Source organism: Triticum aestivum, chromosome 5B (genome assembly GCF_018294505.1).
Source record: "Triticum aestivum cultivar Chinese Spring chromosome 5B, IWGSC CS RefSeq v2.1, whole genome shotgun sequence".
Classification (NCBI taxonomy): domain Eukaryota; kingdom Viridiplantae; phylum Streptophyta; class Magnoliopsida; order Poales; family Poaceae; genus Triticum; species Triticum aestivum.
Genome location: NC_057807.1, coordinates 707,700,621 through 707,717,495, shown reverse-complemented (window position 1 = coordinate 707,717,495; position 16,875 = coordinate 707,700,621). Strand labels below are relative to the sequence as shown.

Here is a 16,875-nt window from a genome sequence, read left to right as displayed (position 1 = left end):
CTTTGCGGCGACGTTTCAGTCCGCGCCGCGCTCCTCTTCCGCCTACTGGTCCGGACTGGCCTTTGTTGGCCAGCCACCGCGGGCTCGGCTTCTCGCCCTAGGGGCGCCTCCTGCACAGCGCCATCATATACGGTGGTCAGAAATAAGCAAGGAAGGAATGACGGTGTCAGGACTTCGGTCGCAATCACCTGGGAAGCCGGATATAGTCCGGGATAGTCAGCCGTGATGGCGACTAAAGCATTGTCCATGCTGAGCTGGTGGAACACCCCGTCGATTAGCTCCACCCTTATGTCCGGATCCTCTTCGGAGGCCGGATCCCGGGATCTCTCTGGATCCTCGGGTTGCGGAGCTGGACTTAGCATGTCCTCCATGATCCGGCGCAGCTCCTGCGTCGAAAGAAGAACACAATATAAGAAACTTAAGTTTCAAAAAGCATGGGTCGGGCACGCAGAGTGTTCGCTTACCCAAGGCCGGGGATTATTCATGGAGAACCCATTTAACGGGTTCGTCCGAAGGAAATCCTCCTTCTCCCCCCTATACAGGCCGGACAAGATCGTCACCAGATCTTTGACCGAATCCGGCCCTTTGCGGCCATGACGGGTGGCATCGTCCTCCCCGTTGAAATCCCACATGGGGTGGCCCCTGTATTGTAGTGGCTGCACCCCCCGCATAATGCATGTCGCCATGACTCCAATCATGGTCAACCCGGCATGGGCCAGTAACCTTATTCGGCCCATCAAATAATGGATGCTCTTGTCTTCCTCCAGTTGGGGGCTCCGCGGACGCCAACTAAGGTGTTTCTTTAGAGGAGCATTGCTGAACTCCGGGAGGCCGATCCGAACAGGGTCCGGCAGCGGAGCGTCTTCTATATAAAACCATTCCGAAGGCCAGTCTTCGGACGCCTTCTTAGGGGTTCCGGATGGATATCCGGTCCCGGCAATGCACCATATTTCGGCGGCGCCCACTTGATATATGGACCCCTCGTGAGAACGGGGTACAAGGCAGAACAACCTCTTCCACAGCGCGAAATGGGGCTCGACGCCCAGGAATAGCTCGCAAAGAGCTACGTAACCCGCAATATGCAGGATTGAGGCGGGCGTGAGGTGATGAAGCTGGAGTCCGTAGAACTCTAGGAGCCCGCGGAGGAATGGATGTACAGGAAATCCGAGCCCCCTTATCAGATAGGGGACGAAGCATACCCGCTCCCCTTTGTTGGGACTTGGGGTAGCCTCCGCTTGCTTCCCACCTTTGTAGGTGGCCAGCCCGGCTCGAACCGGAACCATAAAGGCCGGAGGGAGATATCCCCCCGCTTGGAGCTTCACCAACTCGTTGTGCGGAACAGAGCATCTCCTCCAATCTCCTGGCAAAGGGCTGGGAGCGCGAGAAGAGGAGCCGCGTTGACAGTCCATGATGGAATGGATTCTTGGTCGAAAGCGCTCCGATGAGTATTTGCGGGAGGAAGATGATGATTTGGATCTGGATTCTTGCCTCCCTTATAGGCAGATTATTCGCACAACTAGGGGGTAAAACATAAAAGACACCCTGGCTTTTCACATTCGCACGACGCATGGAAGAAGGCCGTTATTGGGCGTGGAAGCCAAGACGCGCAACATTGATGAGGAAGCCGGACACTGTTCGGCAGGTACATAGAACTTGAAGGAGAACTCGCCTTGCAACGCCGAAGACTACACACATGCTGGACTTATCGTCATTGAAGCCTGGTTCGGGGGCTACTGAGGGAGTCCCGGATTAGGGGGTGTCCGGATAGCCGGACTACCATCATCGGCCGAACTATCATCGGCCGGATTATCATCATCGACCGGACTCCAAGACTATGAAGATACAAGATTGAAGACTTCGTCCCGTGTCCGGATGGGACTTTCCTTGGCATGGAAGGCAAGCTTGGCGATACGGATACATAGATCTCCTACCATTGTAACCGACTCTATGTAACCCTAGCCCTCTCCGGTGTCTATATAAACCGGATGGCTCTAGTCCATAGGACACAACAACAACCATTACAATCATACCATAGGCTAGCTTCTAGGGTTTAGCCTCCTTGATCTCGTGGTAGATCCACTCTTGTAAACATCCACAATATCAATATCAATCAAGCAGGACGTAGGGTTTTACCTCCATCAAGAGGGCCCGAACCTGGGTAAAACATCATGTCCCTTGTCTCATGTTACCATCCGCCTAGACGCACAGTTCGGGACCCCCTACCCGAGATCCGCCGGTTTTGACACCGACAGTCAACAAGACCACTAGTTTCAAGAAAAAGGGAAAATGGAAGAAGGGGAACTTCAAGAAGAACAACAAGAAAGTTGCTGCTCAGGAGAAGAAACCCAAGTCTAGACCTAAGCCTGAAACTAAGTGCTTCTACTGCAAAGGGACTGGCCATTGGAAGCGGAACTGCCCCAAGTATTTGGCGGATAAGAAGGATGGCAAAGCGAAAGGTATATTTGATATACATGTTATTGATGTGTACCTTACTAAGGCTCGTAGTAGCGCCTGGGTATTTGATACTTGTTTTGTTGCTCATATTTGTAACTCGAAACAGGGGCTATGGATTAAACGAAGATTGGCTAAGGACGAGGTGACGATGCACGTGGGAAATGGTTCCAAAGTCGATGTGATCACCGTCGGCATGCTACCTCTACATCTACCTTCGGGATTAGTTTTAGACCTGAATAATTGTTATTTGGTGCCAGCATTAAGCATGAACATTATATCTGGATCTTGTTTGATGCGAGACGGTTATTCATTTAAATCATAGAATAATGGTTGTTCTATTAATGTGAGTAATATCTTTTATGGTCATGCACCCTTGCTAAGTGGTCTATTTTTGTTGAATCTCGATCGTGGTGATACACATGTTCATAATATTGAAGCCAAAAGATGTAAAGTAGATAATGATAGTGCAACTTATTTGTGGCACTGCCGTTTGGGTCATATCGGTGTAAAGCGCATGAAGAAACTCCATGCTGATGGACTTTTGGAATCACTTGATTATGAATCACTTGGTGCTTGCGAACTGTGCCTTATGGGAAAGATGACTAAAACTCCGTTATCCGGAACAATGGAACGAGCTACTGACTTATTGGAAATAATACATACTGATGTATGCGGTCCAATGAGTATTGAGGCTCGTGGCGGGTATCGTTATTTTCTTACCTTCACAGATGACTTGAGCAGATATAGTTATATCTACTTAATGAAGCATAAGTCTGAAACATTTGAAAAGTTCAAAGAATTTCAGAGTGAAGTGAAAAATCATTATAACAAGAAAATAAAGTTTCTACGATCTGATCGTGGAGGAGAATGTTTAAGTTACGAGTTTGGTCTTCATTTAAAACAACATGGGTTAGTTTCACAACTAACGCCACCTGGAACACCACAGCGAAATGGTGTGTCCGAACGTCGTAACCGTACTTTATTGGATATGGTGCGATCTATGATTTCTCTTACTGATTTACCATTGTCGTTTTGGGGTTATGCTTTAAAGACGGCTGCATTCACTTTAAATAGGGCACCATCAAAATCCGTTGAGACGACGCCTTATGAACTATCGTTTGGCAAGAAACCAAAGTTGTCGTTTCTTAAAATTTGGGGCTGCAATGCTTATGTGAAAAAGCTTCAACCTGATAAGCTCGAACCCAAATCGGAGAAATGCGTCTTCATAGGATACCCAAAGGAAACTGTTGGGTACACCTTCTATCACAGATCTGAAAGGCAAGATATTTGTTGCTAAGAATGGATCCTTTTTAGAGAAGGAGTTTCTCTCGAAAGAAGTGAGTGGGAGGAAAGTAGAACTTGATGAGGTATTGTACCTTCTCCCTTATTGGAAAGTAGTTCATCACAGAAATCAATTCCAGTGATTCCTACACCAATTAGTGAGGAAGTTAATGATGATGATCATGAAACTTCAGATCAAGTTACTACCGAACCTCGTAGGTCTTCCAGAGTAAGATCCACACCAGAGTGGTATGGTAATCCTGTTCTAGAAGTCATGTTACTAGACCATGGTGAACCTACGAACTATGAGGAAGCGATGATGAGCCCAGATTCCGCCAAATAGCTTGAGGCCATGAAATATGAGATGGGATCCATGTATGAGAACAAAGTGTGGACTTTGGTGGGCTTGCCTGATGATCGGCAAGCCATAGAAAATAAATGGATCTTTAAGAAGAAGACCGACGCAGACGGTAATGTTACTGTTTACAAAGCTCGACTTGTTGCGAAAGGTTTTCGACAAGTTCAAGGAGTTGACTACGATGAGACTTTATCACCCGTAGCGATGCTTAAGTCTGTCTGAATCATGTTAGCAATTGCCGCATTTTATGATTATGAAATTTGGCAGATGGATGTCAAAACTGCATTCCTGAATGGATTTCTGGAAGAAGAGTTGTATATGATGCAACCAGAAGGTTTTGTCGATCCAAAGGGTGCTAAGAAAGTGTGCAAGCTCTAGCGATCCATTTATGGACTGGTGCAAGCCCTCTCGGAGTAGGAATAAACGTTTTGATAGTGTGATCAAAGCATATGGTTGTATACAAACTTTTGGAGAAGCCTGTATTTACAAGAAAGTGAGTGGGAGCTCTGTAGCATTTCTAATATTATATGTGGATGACATATTGTTGATTGGAAATGATATAGAATTTCTGGATAGCATAAAGGGATACCTGAATAAGAGTTTTTCTATGAAAGACCTCGGAGAAGCTGCTTACATATTGGCATCAAGATCTATAGAGATAGATCAAGACGCTTAATTGGACTTTCACAAAGCACATACCTTGATAAAGTTTTCAAGAAGTTCAAAATGGATCAGTCAAAGAAAGGGTTCTTGCATGCGTTACAAGGTGTGAAGTTGAGTCAAACTCGATGCCCGACCACTGCAGAAGGTAGAGAGAAAATGAAGGTCATTCCCTATGCTTCAGCCATAGGTTCTATCATGTATGCAATGTTGTGTACCAGACCTGATGTGTGCCTTGCTATAAGCATAGCAGGGAGGTACCAAAGTAATCCCGGAGTGGAACACTGGACAGCGGTCAAGAACATCCTGAAATACCTGAAAATGACTAAGGATATGTTTCTCGTTTATGGAGGTGAAAAAGAGCTCGTCATAAATGGTTACATTGATGCAAGCTTTGACACTGATCTGGATGACTCTAAGTCGCAAACCGGATACGCATTTTTATGGAATGGAGGAGCTGTCAGTTGGTGCAGTTCCAAGCAAAGCGTCGTGGCAGGATCTACGTGTGAAGCGGAGTACATTGATGTTTCGGAAGCAGCAAATGAAGGAGTTTGGATGAAGGAGTTCATATCCGATCTAGGTGTCACACCTAGTGCATCGGGTCCAATGAAAATCTTTTGTGACAATACTAGTGCAATTGCCTTGGCAAAGCAATCTAGATTTCACAAGAGAACCAAGCACATCAAGAGATGCTTCAATTCCATCCATCATCAAGTGTCGAAGGGGGACATAGAGATTTGCAAGATACACACGGATCTGAATGTTGCAGACCCGTTGACTAAGCCTCTTCCATGAGCAAAACATGATCATCACCAAAGCTCCACGGGTGTTAGAATCATTACTATGTAATCTAGATTATTGACTCTAGTGCAAGTGGGAGACTGGAGGAAATATGCCCTAGAGGAAATAATAAAGTTATTATTTATTTCCTTATTTCATGATAAATGTTTATTATTCATGCTAGAATTGTATTAACTGGAAACTTAGTACATGTGTGAATACATAGACAAAACATATTGTCCCTAGTATGCCTCTACTAGACTAGCTCATTAATCAAAGATGGTTATGTTTCCTAACCATAGACATGTATTATCATTTGATGAACGGGATCACATCATTAGGAGAATGATGTGATGGGCATGACCCATCCGTTAGCTTAGCATTATGATCATTACAGTTTCATTGCTACTGCTCTCTTCATGACTTATACATGTTCCTCAGACTATGAGATTATGCAACTCCCGAATACTGGAGGAATACTTTGTGTGCTACCAAACTTCACAACACAATTGGGTGATTATAAAGGTGCTCTATAGGTGTCTCCGAAGGTGTTTGTTGGATTGGCATAGATTGAGATTAGGATTTGTCACTCCGTGTTTCGGACAGGTGTCTCTGGGCCCTCTCGGTAATACTCATCACTATAAGCCTTGCAAGCATTGTGAATAATGAGTTAGTTGCGGGAAGAAGTATTATAGAACGAGTAAAGAGACTTGCCGGTAACGAGATTAAACTAGGTATGATGATACCGACGATCGAATCTCGGGCAAGTAACATACCAATGAAGAAGGGAACAACGTATGTTGTTATGCGGTTTGACCGATAAAGATCTTCATTAAATATGTAGGAACCAATATGAGCATCCAAGTTCCGCTATTGGTTATTGACCGGGGATGTGTCTCGGTCATGTCTACGTAGTTCTCGAACCCGTAGGGTCCACACGCTTAACGTTCGGTGACGATTGGTATTATGAGTTTATGTGATTTTATGTACCGAAGGTTGTTTGGAGTCCCGGATGAGATCACGGACATGACGAGGAGTCTCGGAATGGTCGAGACATGAAGATTGATATATTGGAAGACTATATTCGGACACCGGAATAGTTCCGAGGTGTATCGGGTATTTTCCAAAGTACCGGGGGGGCGGGGGTACCGAAACCCCCCGGGGGTTATTGGGCCTCATGGGCCAAGTGGTGGAAGAGAGGAGGCAGGCCAAGGTCTGGCATGCGCCCCCCCTAGCCAAACCGAATTGGACTAGGGGGCCGGCCCCCCTTTCCTTCTCTCCTCCCCCTCCTTCCCCCTTCTCCTTGTTGGAATAGGAAGGGGGGGCGAATCCTACTTGGAGTAGGATTGCCCCCCCATGGCGCGCCTCCTCCCCTGGCCGGCCTCCTCCTCCCTCCCCCCTTTATATACGTGGGAGAGGGGCACCCCATAGACACACAAGTTGATCTTTAGCCGTGTGTGATGCCCCCTCCACAATTTTCCACCTCGGTCATATCGTCGTAGTGCTTAGGCAAAGCCCTGCATCGTAACTTCATCAGCACCGTCACCACGCCGTCATGCTGATGGAACTCTCCCTCTATCTCAGCTGGATCTAGAGTTCGAGGGACGTCACCGAGCTGAACATGTGCAGATCGCGGAGGTGCCGTGCGTTTGGTACTTGATCGGTTGGATCACAAAGACGTTCGACTACATAAATCGCGTTACTTAACGCTTCTGCTTTCGGTCTACGAGGATACGTGAACACACCCTCCCCTCTCATTACTATGCATCACCTAGATAGATCTTGCGTGATCGTAGGATTTTTTTGAAATTACCGCGTTCCCCAACATATTGATGACCCCACCCTTGTCTCTGCTAGCTCCCCATCACCCGCAAAACTCCTCCACACCTCTAGCCAAGCACCACCACCACCGCATGCCGCTCCCGCTCGGTGTCTGCCCATCTCCGGCCATGTGGACTGTCCCACCCAGACAGTTGCTGCACCTTCTCGCTCGCTCGCGCTTAGCTGTGCCGCTCAGGTGAGACAATGTCTAAAGGGGTTGGTGGGACGCGCCCATGGCTGGCTTGCAACACACACACACGAAGATGAGAGTTGAGAGGGTAAAGATATATGGCACCGACAAGTGCCACCCTCGACGGTCCTCCTTTCCCTCACTCCTCCTACCCAAGGTCCTGTACCCCGTTGCACAACTCGTTGTCATGGCCGTAGCCTCGCCCATGCGTGCTGGAACTGCCGACCATCGTTGTCGGCCGTCACCTCCTTTGTCCTTCCAACCGTCGCTCAGTCGAATACTGACACCACTCAACTTCCTCCCCTGTCCGAGCTTACGCTAGTGGGGAGTGGGGACACGCACGCCAACCCGTGTTGTCTGGTTACTGGCCAAATCCAGGACCTAGATCACTTTTTCCTTTCTTTGAGGGTTTGTTTGTAAATTTACAAGGTGGGTTGTGACGACCCGTTAATGGCAGTTAGCTCCGCGCCGTCACAATTCTTCCCATGTCATCCCTTTGCCAAGTCAAAATGCGGGTCAACACACGATCAGTGCTTTTTGTCACGGAATGGTCACTTAGGTGAAATTTGCTAATAAAATGTAAAGTGGTGACTTTTTTGTAATGGCACCATGAAATGTGATAGTTATGTGCTTTTCACTCAAGGAAAATAGATAGAGCGTATATTGTGGGGCAGGTTTAGCGGAGCAATATCCATTTCGTGTGGTGAAGGAGCTAAATCCGGCAGATCCCAAGGTGGGGGCTCTCAAGATAAGTGTCTTGATGCGATTGTAACAAGGACACGAGGTTTACCCAGGTTCGGGCTCTCCGAAGAGATAACACCCTACGTCTTGCTTGTATTTATTGCTTTGGATTGGAGTACAAAGTACAGATGATCCACCCTCAAATTGTTGTGTGTCCTCTATGAGCCCTACCCTCGGTTTATATAGATACCGAGGGGCCTAGGGTTACAACATCCTAGTCGTCTACATACAAGGAGATTGAGTCTTCGACGAATCCAGCACCTTGGAGTATACGACAAGTCGTTGGGAGCCTTCTGTTTATAAATCATGGGCCACCCAACGTGGCCCACTCCTGAACCGACATGCGGTCCTTGGACCGGCCCACCAGGGCGAGAGGCGACGTAGTGAGAAACCCCATAGTCGGGACACCATCATGTGACGTGTTATAAAGAAGTGAGGAGACTGATTGTCGTGCTGATGATCGTCTCTTGGGATGCTGGGAAAAGATCAGGTGAGTAGACCGTGGATCTGAGGTGACGGCGGTTTTTGGTTCTCCCGGGCACCGAGAGCGCACGCGAGGGTTTTATAGATGGCGCGACTAGAGGGCCTCTGGAAAAAAGGGGGTGCTTACGTTACCAGACGACGGGGTTTAATGCGGTAGTATCGGTTTCGGATATTGCGTCATAAAGAAGGGAGGTGCGCATTAAGGGCGAATGGACAAAAACGGCATCACGGAGGAAAGTATTGGCGAGGAAAGGTGGACGGTGAGGGGAAGGGGTGATGTGAGGAAAGATATGGTCGGGAAACGCCAATAGTGACGTTACTATGGAGCAGGCCGGATGCGAGGGAGGGTCCATGAAATAGGTGAGGATTTTGGAATGATACTTGGTGTCCCATAGATCACATGCATGATTGTTCCATGTTAACTCGCAGGTTTTCATTGTTATACCCATGTTAACTCGTGGAGTTAACGTGGAACAATTCATGTATACTATGATTTCTGGAACATTAGGTTTCATTCTGAGCCCCTCACCTATTTCCTGGACCCTTCGTCGCCGCTCCATAGTAACATAACTATTGTGTTACCCAACCATATATTCCTCCACACAACTCTTTCCCCTTGCCATCCACCTCCCATCGCCAATAATTTTCTCCGGGATGTCCTCTTTGTCCATTCATGCTTAATTCGCGCCTCCGTTCTTTATAACGCGATATCCGAAACCGATACTACCGCATTAAACACCGTCGCCCGGCAACGTAAGCGCCCCCTTTTCCCCAGAGGCTCTCTCGCCGCGTCGCCTATAAAACCCCGCGCGCACCCTCGACGCCCCGGAAAACTAAAAACCGCCGTCGCCTCAGATCTAGAGTCTCCTCACCTGATCTTTCCACTAGCCTCCGCGGTGACCACCGTCGGCTCATCGGTCGGGTGAGGAAGGCTCCGCGAAGGCGAGAAGGGTCCGGGAAGGGACGTGCCAGAAATCGGCATATTAGGCAGGCGGGGAAGAAGGGACGGGGAAGAAGGTTAGGGTGTGAGCTGGACCTTGCGTGGAGTGAGGGCAGGAGGCGCAGAAGATCCTCGTGCTCGCCCGCCCGCCCGCCCGCTAGGTCTCCTTTTCAACCTTTCCTCTCCTCCTCCGTCCCCATCTCCGCCTCCTCCCCCTCACCGCATCTCCGGATCCCCCGCCGCGCCGCCCCTCGCCGCCCCACCGTCGTCGCCGCCGACCCGAGATCCCCTCCTCGCCCCCCGATTTGCACGGACGGACAGACCGAGGGAGATGCCGGTGGGAGCGGGCCTGCGCGGGTGATCTCTCTCCCTCCGTCGACAGCACGCGCGTGGGGAGGGGAGCCGTCGCGTGGGCAAGCCCGCGTGGAGGGGTGCCGTCCGTCCCGCGCCCGCCCGACCTGACCCGACCTAGGGTAGAAGCAGCAGCGGCGGCGGTGGCAGCGGCAGCAGCTCCGCCGCTCTAGGGTTTGCTCGCTCGGCCGATCTCCTTCCCCCACCCGCTCGTCGCCCCGAGGCGCGACGGCTAGCAGGAGACGGATGTTTTCGCACGGCGCGGATCCCGCCCAAGACGCCTCCGCCGCCGGCGGCGGCGTCGGCGTCAGCGCCGGCGGCCCGGCCGTCCCCACCCGCTTCGTCTGGCCCCATGGCGGCAAGAGGGTCTTCCTCAGCGGTTCCTTCACCAGGTCCGCCCTTAATCTTCCTCCCCACTTCATCTCCATCTCTATCTCTATATCTCTATCCTGTCATCATATCTCCAGTGATTACTGAGTACACCTTTTCATATCGTTGACCGCTATGTATTTATTCTGCAATTACTTTTGCTCGCTCACTGCCCACAGCCGTTTCAGCTGCATCATCAGTTACTGCAGGGAACCAGGGGCGCTGCAGCTTCGTTTCCAAAGGGATTAGGATTATTTTAATGCTGCTCATTTGATTGATATCTCTAGGAGCGCGGCACCGCCCTCTGTGTGGATACATATCTTATCTTGTGTTTTGATTGGATAATTAATGATGGATAGATTATCTCCCTGCTCTGCTGCAAGGGGGACTGCAGATATATTTTCTTGTTTATTTAGATATGTACCTACTATGGTTTATATCTGGGTGCAATGCATGGATTCGACCGTTGGGCTTACTCTGGAGGTGCAGCTTCCTTACCCCGCACGCTGTCTTAGCTGTTAGTTCACACATGGGTGAATCTGAAGGTGCATCTTCCCGCCTTAGCGCTTGAAAGTGGCTGGCAGCGCCACGACAACAGAAGTTTGCATACTGTCCAGTCTTGCTAGCACGCGGAAACAAATGGGATTTCCAAAGAGGAACAAAATTCCACATGTTCCCTGCTCAGGAAAACGCACAAAGGGAATTTGTTTTCTGTCGATTACTGATTTTTAAATCCCATGATGTTGTTTTTTATGCACCTTAACTCCCAATTTTGTCGTAGGTGGTCAGAGCATTTCCCGATGTCTCCAGTCGAAGGTTGCCCCACTGTATTTCAAGCTATCTGCAACTTACCTCCAGGGATTTATCAGGTTCCCTTCTTTATCTTGTGCTAACTAAAATTGTTGTGTGCTTACCTTGCCAATTAGTTGGTATATGCTGAGATTTATTTCCTGTGTTGAAATCTCCATTCTGCTTTCTAAGGTTGCTGTTTTAGCGATTGTCCAGCACAATGTTTTTCTTCTTCTTGATGTGCACATGATATAATATTGGCTGCATTTGTACATGTAACTAGGTTATTTCTTATCTCATGTCTAATGTGACCTTTTGACATCTAGATCATGCACGGCATATATGCAATGGAATTTCTAATGTAAGAACCTTCTTGCTTGGTTATTTTTACACAGTACAAGTTCAATGTGGACGGGCAGTGGAGGCATGACGAGGGGCAACCTACTATAACTGGAGAGTATGGGGTGGTAAACACTTTATACTTGACAAGGGAATTTGACCACATAAATACTGTACTGAGCCCCACTACACCTGGGAGCAGGATGGATGTGGACAGTGACAGTTTTCAACGAATGGTAAGTATCACTTATCTCGCCTACTTGTGAGTGAACGGCCACACTATGTAGTCTACCTGTTCTTTTTATAACCGCCCTCTAAGCTTAGTTGAAATGTTATGACGACATATTTGTAAGCATACCTAAATGTATAACCATTTCAGTGTGACGGCCTCTAATTATCTGCACAGGAGGAGACAAGTGTTATCTGTACTTCATTTTCTTGGATAATTTATAGAAAGCAATACTTGCTCCAGTATATCTTGCTATCTGCATTCTAAAGTTCATCTAGCCATGGAATGGTGGTTATATGGTAGTTCTCTGTTTTGGGATTCTACTAATTTCTTTGTTGAAGGTAAATAGAATATTTAGTTACGGAGTAAGGATGTAATTTATGTAACAATGACCTTGTCTTTACCTTAGGGTTCGTTGTCGGATGGTGCCCTTCAGGAAGGTTCTCCAAGAATCTCAGAGGCTGCTATACAGATCTCTAGGTGTCGTGTTGCTGAGTATCTGAATGCGCATACAGGCTATGACCTACTACCAGATTCTGGAAAGGTATGGGCAACCCAGCTGCTCTCATATGAGCGCTATTAATGGAGAGGTTTATTATATAACATTATACCTTTTCAATCCAGGTCATTGCTCTGGACATTAATTTACCTGTGAAGCAATCTTTCCATATTCTCCATGAACAGGTATGGAATCTTACCTTCTAGAGCTGTATTGTTTGGTCTGTGGGAGGCATGCTAAATGCTCCTCACTTTGCTTTTATATCTCCTACCTAAATTTACACGAATTAGATGCTGTACATAAGAAAAAGAGATTACTTCACTCCTAGTCTCCTTACTAGTTAACATTATGATTTTTCACAATTATCCATCTTTGGACCCTTCCCCGCGGACCCTGCACAAGCGGGAGCTATGTGCACCGGGCTGCCCTTGTATCTATCTCTGCCTGCATCTCATGAGCTAATACTTGTACCATATGATGCTTAACTGTTCATAATTGCATTGGGACATAGAATTGGGAGAATTGAGACTGTGACATACATTTTAGTAAATGCTGGCACATGGATTTACTTCTAAGGAATTGAGTGGAAACTGAACATTGCTTGTTCATTTTTTTAAATTATGCTAGTACTATATTGTGCTAATACAAGTATACAGCCCAATACCGTTTATAGCTGATTGTAAGTGTTGGCTGCCCTTTGTTAGTAAAATTTATCTTATTTCAGTAGCTACACTAGTTATTGCTTATTGATGTGTGGATCATTGTAGGCACTGCGGTTAGTTTCTTAGCTAATAGTTGTGTCCTGGTCTGCATGGTTAGAAACATAAATTATTTATCTTTTCTGTGATCCAGCATTTCTGGCACCTTGATAATCCATTGTTGCTTTTATCATGTATTGAAGTTACTGGCATGTTGTGAGAACATACACTGAATAGTGCACTTTGCAGGGGATTCCTGTGGCTCCTCTGTGGGATTCATTCAGGGGTCAGTTTGTTGGCCTTCTGAGCCCACTGGATTTTATACTTATATTGAGAGAGGTAATCTGTTTCAGCAATTACTCTTTTTTTCTTAGCTTTTGTTGTATTAGTTGACCCGGTTGATAGTTGCTTTACTTGTGTGATGTGTCATTCATGTACTCTGTAGTAGAGGTAAAATGTCCTGGATGTGTACTTCACTAATATATTGTTGTGGGTGGTGCCATACTGTTTATTTCAAACAATCTTACACTATGACAGTTTAATAACTTTGTGAATCAAGGCACTTGCTTCGAACTGAATTCTTCAGGTGTTGTTACCGTCTTTGCGGAGGTAGAGCTGGAGTGTGTGTGCGTTGGGGGGTTGGGGGGTAACCCTTTTCTGGCTACCCTAATTAGGGAGTATTAAAGTACTGACTTAAGTTGTGAATGGTCAATTTTCATGTGCCTTTTTAGTTGCTAGTCGTTGTACAAAACTGTTAATGCCTACCACTAACAGGTTATCCTTATCCACTGATGCTGTTCCCTAGGCCTGCTGGCTAGGGAATCCGTGTTTGTGGGTGATAGTTTTGTGCACTATGTTTTTAACAATTGCAACACCCTGTGTGCCAATGAACATCCATCCTTCTTGTTTTGTTTACTTGATAAATTCTACTCCCTCCGTCCCAAAATATAAGAACGTTTTTAACACTAGCATCGTGTCAAAAACGTTCTTATATTCTGGGACAGAGGGAGTAGTTTCTTATTATGTATTTTTTCCAGAAATAACCTGTATTAGGTATTTTGCTAAATTATTTTGTAACATCTTGTTTTTGTTGCAGCTGGAAACTCATGGCTCAAACCTGACAGAGGAACAGCTTGAAACACACACTATATCTGCGTGGAAAGAGGCTAAGCGGCAAACTTATGGAAGAAATGATGGACAACTTAGATCAAATCAGCATCTAGTGCATGTAAGTTGGTACCAACATCTGGCTGAGAATTGGATTGCAGTTTTCTGTGCAGTTTGGGTTAAGTCTTATTGGTACTGATGTTTCATCTCTTAGTTTGGTTTGACAGACTTATTGGTACTGATTTGACCAATTATGCTTGGATTCATGGAATTGATAACCTTTGCATACCTATTGTATACAAATGAGATTGTACCTTTTGATTTAATTTCATTTGGCGAGTCATAGTTCGAAGTAGTCACTGAGAAGTGAGAACCCCTTTTGCCACCCACCATTTAGCGAACACATTTAGATTTAAACCTTTGTTTTAAACTGTCCTTGTGAGCTTTGTGACCCATTTGCTCGAGTAAGTGTTTTAAGGCAGATGCAAATCAGCTGCTTAGCATGAATTTATTTCAATCACTTAAAATTTGATTGTTAATATTTTTGCCGTCAGTTTGTCTTGTTCATCCCCAGGTCCCTCATATTTAGTTACATTATGATTTATGTGGCAATGCACTAACACCAGAGTTCCTGTTGTCTAGGCCACCCCTTATGAATCCTTGAGGGGTATTGCCATGAAAATACTCGAAACTGGCATTTCTACAGTCCCAATCATCTATTCATCGTCATCAGATGGATCGTTTCCGCAGCTGTTGCATCTTGCATCCCTTTCAGGAATTTTGAAATGTAAGTATTTGGCATCTTTATGATGAGTGGGACTTTAATATGCTATAAGGAGCTTTATTGTGAGATTGCTTAGCAGCATATATTCTTTTCAGGTATCTGTAGATACTTTAAGAACTCCACTGGTAGTTTGCCGATTCTAAACCAACCAGTATGCTCAATTCCGCTGGGTACATGGGTTCCAAAAATTGGTGAACCAAATGGTCATCCATTGGCTATGTTGCGGCCTAATACATCTCTTAGCTCTGCCCTTAACTTGTTGGTTCAAGGTATGTTCTCTGTTCTCTTTGCTGCAACCATACCCATACATACCTATGCTTGGGAAATGCAATACAAAACAAAGGTGCTCTTGCTTGTATCTCCAAATTCTAAGGCAGCTCTTGTGTTATTGAGGTTTAACACAATCAGCTGATATTCCATATGACGTGAAACTACTGTCTGTATTAATTATGCATCACTGATCCCTTACATTCTGTACATGCAGCTGGAGTTAGTTCAATACCCATTGTGGATGATAATGACTCGCTGATCGACACATACTCCAGAAGGTATACCATGCCGACACATGCAGACATACAGCATTCTTTCGGTTGCATTGTTTGCTACTACCTCTGTAACTAAATATAAGACGTTTCTGTAGTTCAATATTTAGTTGCAGAGGTAGTATGTTGCAGTTTTGCTGGTTACTTATGTATTGTTTTTTCCTTCATTGTGCAGTGACATCACAGCTCTAGCGAAAGACAAGGTCTACACCCATATCCGCCTAGATGAGATGACCATTCATCAGGTATAGATATTAATGCCTATCTCAACCAAGTTTTAAACTGAAACTTATAATTAAGTTTATTTGTCTAACGACTTTTGCTTTTGCTATGTGAAACTTGTTTATATTAAGAGTTAATATTTTGGGAATAAACAAAAATGTAGGCATATTGAAGTTCTTTTTTTTTTTGGAATTACAGTTACCTTACTGTTTTCTCTATCTGAATTGAAATCTGGATTGATATCCAAACTACCAAACTGTGCATACCATAGAAAATTTAAAAATACTACCTTGTGAATTTGATAACTGATTCTGTAATTCATTAGTGAAGCAAGCCCTTGTTAGTTTGTAGCCCCAGAGGCAGTCAGTGATAAGTGCCCCTTTGTTTGGAGCTACGTATAGATGCTCCTTTGTCCAAGTACATATTTTCCTTTCGTCGTTTCACTTGGTCAGTTGATGCCACATATCGGATCAGTGCTTGTGAAATTTAAAACTGCAGCGAACAGTGAAAAAACATACGTGGAGGGGAGAGCTGGTTCTTGAATAGTGCTATATAATTTCAAACATCCTTTCTCATGAGTTATGCATCTGTAAATCTGTTACCCGTCCAGATTTCATGGCTGCAGTATGAACACTTTTCTTGTGTGGCCAGGCCTTGCAGCTCGGGCAAGACGCGAATTCACCTTTTGGACTTTTCAATGGTCAAAGATGCCAGATGTGTCTCCAGTCTGACCCTTTGCTGAAGGTTATGGAGAGATTGGCTAATCCTGGTAAGTATTTTGTATTGGTGTACCTGCACGAGTATTAGTAATTGTTTGCTCGGTCGATTCTCACCGGATTGTCGTGTGCCTGTCATGAACAGGGGTGCGTCGCGTGTTCATCGTGGAGGCTGGCAGCAAGCGAGTGGAAGGCGTAATATCGCTGAGCGACATATTCAAGTTGCTGCTGAGCTAGCGAAAGGCCTGTTTTCGTTAGTTCCGGGGCAAGCGGTGCCAGAAGAGCTAGCATGCAAGAAAGAGATTGTGGAGCCAACATGGAGTTCTCTCTCTGGCTTGCTCTTGGACAAGAGAGTAGCAAAACAGATTGTAAAGTTTTTTTCCCTTTCGTTGTGCCAACCCAACCCAACCCCCACCGTCCGTCCGTCCGACTGTCGTAACTGAAACTACCTGGTGACTTTTCTCTTTAAATTTTATTGGATTGATTCCGCTGCTTGGCGAGGTTAGTCTCCAAGGAGCCAGA

The 16,875-nt window shown here is 46.0% G+C and overlaps 1 protein-coding gene across 1 annotated transcript; it reads left to right on the top strand.

The window, feature by feature from the left end:
* The first annotated feature begins 9,802 nt into the window (after window positions 1-9,802).
* On the top strand, window positions 9,803-16,875 carry LOC123114442 (sucrose nonfermenting 4-like protein). The gene is made up of 13 exons (XM_044535924.1): window positions 9,803-10,451; window positions 11,210-11,297; window positions 11,613-11,792; window positions 12,195-12,329; window positions 12,410-12,469; window positions 13,232-13,321; window positions 14,079-14,210; window positions 14,732-14,876; window positions 14,969-15,142; window positions 15,358-15,421; window positions 15,591-15,660; window positions 16,289-16,406; window positions 16,499-16,875. Exons 1-13 carry the CDS (start codon window positions 10,306-10,308, stop codon window positions 16,588-16,590), a joined length of 1,494 nt encoding a protein of 497 aa, XP_044391859.1. The 5' UTR covers window positions 9,803-10,305; the 3' UTR covers window positions 16,591-16,875.